Source organism: Manacus vitellinus, unplaced genomic scaffold, assembly GCF_001715985.3.
Source record: "Manacus vitellinus isolate BGI_N305 unplaced genomic scaffold, ASM171598v3 scaffold_143_pilon, whole genome shotgun sequence".
Lineage (NCBI taxonomy): Eukaryota > Metazoa > Chordata > Aves > Passeriformes > Pipridae > Manacus > Manacus vitellinus.
The window spans coordinates 120,755-125,003 of record NW_021939025.1 but is presented as its reverse complement, the minus strand read 5'-3'; the positions used below and the strand labels follow the sequence as shown (position 1 = coordinate 125,003).

Sequence of the window (4,249 nt, the reverse complement as noted above, 5' to 3'; positions counted from 1 at the left end):
GAGCAGTATCTGAGGCCAGTGACAGAGCCAGACATCAGCCTGACCCCTGAGCAGCATCTGAGGCCAGCGCCAGAGCCAGACATCAGCCTGACCCCCAAGCACAGCCAGAGACCGGCACCGAGCTCCTCGGCCTCGTTAATGCCCACGGCATTCCCACTCCTCATCCTGGTGCAATTCCTGAACCTGCTGCAGGACTTCCTGCCTTTCCTGAAGGACAAAAAGGCTTAAGCAGCGGGATGAGCGGGATCCAGGGCTACAGTGGGCCACGGCCATTTCCTGCTGGGCCAAAGGTAGCCTTGGGGCCAGAGGCTGCTCTGTCCTGCCCACGCTGCTCCGCTGCACCCACACCGATGCTGACGTGACCAGGGTGTTGAAATAAAGTTTCTGTGCTCCTCATTAACTGTGTTTTCAGCCCTGCTCAGTGCACCCATGGGCTGGGAAAGTCCCTGCTCTGTCAGTCTGCTGGGCTGTTCACATTTGTTCTTTGGCTTGAGTGAGATGTGCAGTGGTGAGGGCCAAGCCAAGGGAGATCCTGCCCAGAAGGGCTCCCACAAGAAGGGAGAGGCCCAGCTGCCCATCATCACAGCTCCAGGGCACAAGAAACATCACTGTTCTCTGTGCAGGCCCCAGAAATGCAATGCCAAGGGAAACTGGACTCAGGGTCCAGTGGCAAAGGAAAACCAGGCTCAGGGTCCAGGCTTAGGCAGATGGGGTTTCCTCTTCAGGGCAGCTCTTCTCTCTATCTGATGAATCCTCGTTCATCTTCTGCAGGTCAAAGCTCTGGAAAAGAGCAGGACAAGGATTTGCTGAGAAGTGACAGAGACTGCAACAGCTTCATCTGCTGTGGCTCTTTCAGACTCGGCCTAGTGCAGCAAGGGCTCCTCTGAGGTCCCAGCCTCGCCCCTCCCAGCCCAGCACAGCACACCCCCCCGGGGTCACTGGCACGGGGCAAAGCTTCCCGTGCTGCACAGTTCCACCCTCTGCCACGGGGAAAAAGGGCAGAGCTGCTCCTTCCTCAGGCAATGGGGAGAAACAGAGCCTTCCCTACCTCCAGCTCCTGCAGGAAAGAGGGAGCAGGGACAGAGCCTTCCCTACCTCCAGCTCCTGCAGGACCTGGTCCATGAAGTCTCCCGAGTGCTGTTTGTAAGCCACGGCCAGTCTGATGGCATCGTTGAAGAGCTGGGGGAAAGGACAAGGCCCATCACTCCCAGGATGGGGCACATGGGCACCGGGTTTCTGTAGAAGATGGAGACTGTTCCCAAATCCCAAGGGAACCTCTGCAAACTCGGTAGCCACCAGCCCCTCAGGGAGTTGAACTGATGGACCAGCCCATCTGCTGTTGCCCCTGCCCACAGCAGCCCCCATGTCCCTGGGCTGCTGAGGGGCCCCAGGGACACCGAGCCCAGCAGCCAACCAGCCCATCTCACCTTCACCACGTTGGTGCCGTCGGCAGCAGACACAAAGTAAAAGGGCAAACTGAACTTCCGGGCAAAGTTGAAGCTTTTCTGGGTCACCTTCATATCCGCTGGGGCAGACAAAGGAGACAGGGTCAGTCAGACAGGGCAGGAGATCCCGAGGGTGGGCGTCCCCTGGGTGCCACACCAGGCACTGCCACAGGACCCAGAGAGCCACAGCCCCAGCAATCTCGAAGGACTGGCTGGCATTCCCAACGGGAGGGAACCTTCCAGCCACCTGCAGAGCCAGGTGAACAGTTGTGCCAGCAGGTACATTGAGGCACTTCAGCACAGAGGAGCCTGTGCAGGCTGAAGGAGGAGCACCAAGGCCATCCCTGAGTGATCTGGGGAAGCCATAAAACAGCTTTTTCTCCTTTTCCTGCCATTTTTGACCAGGTGCTGCTCCAATCACCTTTGGGTTCTTTCTGGTGGTAAGGAAGGAATTGAAAGGACATCACTGGGATAAACCTCGAATGGATCCAATCTGCATTTTTAACTGCTGGTGACATAGGAAAACCACCTGTGAGACAGCAGGTGAGATCAGCAGAGGACCCAGCCCAGGGGACTCAGGAGATCCTCTGGACCCAACAGACATAAGAGTGAATCCCACCACAGCCCTGGGAGGTTGGGTGCAGAAGGTACACTCACCATCAATCTTGTTGGCCACCACAATGCAGGGAATCTCCGGGCGGAACTCCCTCAGCTCCCTGTACCAGCTGTTCAGGTTCTTGTAGGTGACCTTCCGCTGCACATCGAACACCTTCCAAAAGAGAACCAAGCCAGGGCAGCTGTGACTGACCCTGGACAGCTCCGAGCAGCCTGGGACATCTCTGAGCAACACAAGGACAGGATCCAGAATGTTCCCAGGAGCACATGACAAAGGAAACTGGGTGTTGTTAGAAAGGATGGAAGAGAAAGGGAGAGTATACACAAGCCCTAGTATATGCAGCCAGCAGGAAACAGCCCCTCGATGTCCTTTACACTGTGACTGTGTCCTGTGACAAGTTCCTGCCACCAACACAGGGAGCCAGCACCGGGAACAGTCGGTGCCCAGCAGGGTAAGATGTGGCATCCTCTGTTCTCTGTTCATCTCTGTTTAGTTCCTTTGACAACTAAAGCACCAGTGAAGGTGACTCATGCTCCCAGGTGGTGAGGTACAGTGGAAAGTGGGAGTAACAGAAACCAGGAGACATGAGCAGGTGAGGAGCAATGAAACTGGGAACAGGGACAAATGTGAGGACATTGAGAAGACAGCAGAGCCGGGAGATGGAGGACAGTACTGCCAGGAGAGACAGACCAGAGCTAAGCAAGCCCAGCTACAGGGGCTTTATCTGGTGAGAGAACAAAGAACAATCTAGGAAAATTGTTTGAACCACTGGAAGAGACAAGGAATAAATGGCAGCATAACCATAAAAGCAACACAAAGGCCAAGTGTCCCCGGGACCGTTCCGAGCCCAAATCCCACCAGCTCCCGGGCCAGACTCCCTCACCATGATGCAGGCGTGGGCTTGGTGGTAGTAGGAGGCGTGCATGCTCTGGAACCGCTCCTGGCCCGCTGTGTCCCAGAAGTCTGTAACACAGAAACAGTTCAGAGCGACACAGGTCACTCTGTTTTCCTCACAACTCACCCCCCGGAGGCAGAGCCCAGCCCACCTGCTCCGGGTCACAAACTGGGTTTCACCTCACCAATCCAAAACACTCGAGGGGTATGAGATCGTGCCCAACTGGGAACTTTCCTTAGCTGGGCTCAGCTGAGGGCTGTGCTGGCACTGGCCACGAGCAAAGGAGAAGACACCGGTGACACGAGTTGTATGGGACAGCAGGATGAAACCAGGCAGAAGTGCAAAGAACAGCAGCAATGCCCGGCCCTCTGTCACTAGGGATGACAATGGGAAACCAACTAAACCTCCCAAAGCTGCTGGAAACTGCTGATTTCTGACCCAGTGATGCTCAGCCAGGGCCCTGCCAAAGCAATGCTCCATCTCCTCTCGCAGATATCCAGCTCTGCCTCCCAGGGGCAGGACTTGCTCTGAAGTGCTGGAGGTAAGTCAGCCTGAGGCAGACAGGTCCCAGTCCATGAAGCTCCGTGTACACCTGGATCCTGCAATGCCTTCTGCAGGTTTGTAGGCTCACATCTGGGTCTAGTTTGCTGTATAAATCTGCACAGCTTCAGCTAAGCACCCCAACGTGGTCACACCTCTGTCAGCTGGACCCAAGCATGCTGCTGCACCCAAATCCAAGTAGGCTGTAAGCCACTTTTCTTAGGGATTCCTCTGCTCTAATATTGGTGTCTGACTGGACACTGGGCCAGACCTGCAGGATGGTGACTTCTTAAAATGCCTAAATACAGACAGGTCCCCATCAGACCACATTTGCATTCACTGTCCCTGTCACAACAAAGATGTTGAACAGTGTTGGCCCCAACCCCGACAGACCCCCGAGGGACCCCCCTCCTCCTGGTCTCCACAGGAACAATGAGCCATGACCACGACTCTGCATGCAGCCATCCAGCCCGTTCCTCATCCCCCGAGTGTCCATCCATCCACCCACCCACCTATCCCCCTGTCTCTCCAGCTCAGAGCCCCGGATATCGTGGGGACAGTGCCCAAAGCTTTGCCAAGCCCAGGGGGATGATGGCAGTCGCTTTGCCCCATCCATCACGCTGCAGTCCCATCGCAGAAGGCCACCGGATTCATCAGCATATTGTAGTCTATCTAAAAGCCTAACCAAGACCCAGAGGGAGGAGATCTCGCCCCTCCCCAGCTGTTCCCTCCGCCACGTCCCCGGGCGCACCG

General features: G+C 56.2%; 2 protein-coding genes across 3 annotated transcripts in view; one reads left to right on the top strand and one right to left on the bottom strand.

Annotated features, from left to right (window-relative positions):
- Positions 1–228, top strand: part of LOC103761803 (filamin-C-like) — a 40,576-nt gene extending 40,348 nt beyond the window's left edge. Inside the window, exon 25 of the mRNA XM_029958164.1 lies at positions 7–228. Within this exon, the coding sequence (XP_029814024.1) occupies positions 7–228 (222 nt within the window). The remainder of the gene's footprint in view (positions 1–6) is intronic.
- On the bottom strand, positions 7–4,199 carry LOC103761800 (rab-like protein 2A). Of its 2 annotated transcripts, none has more exons than XM_018068813.2 (6): positions 4,009–4,199; positions 2,945–3,024; positions 2,103–2,214; positions 1,428–1,525; positions 1,096–1,179; positions 7–780 (listed from the first exon to the last, which is right to left on the bottom strand). In XM_018068813.2, the coding sequence occupies exons 1-6, from the start codon at positions 4,106–4,108 to the stop codon at positions 700–702; spliced, it is 555 nt and encodes a 184-aa protein (XP_017924302.1). In that variant the 5' UTR covers positions 4,109–4,199; the 3' UTR covers positions 7–699. The 2 variants fall into 2 exon arrangements, with proteins under 2 accessions (XP_017924302.1, XP_029814021.1); XM_029958161.1 differs by lacking the exon at positions 4,009–4,199 and adding an exon at positions 3,361–3,899.
- Positions 4,200–4,249: the final 50 nt, after the last annotated feature.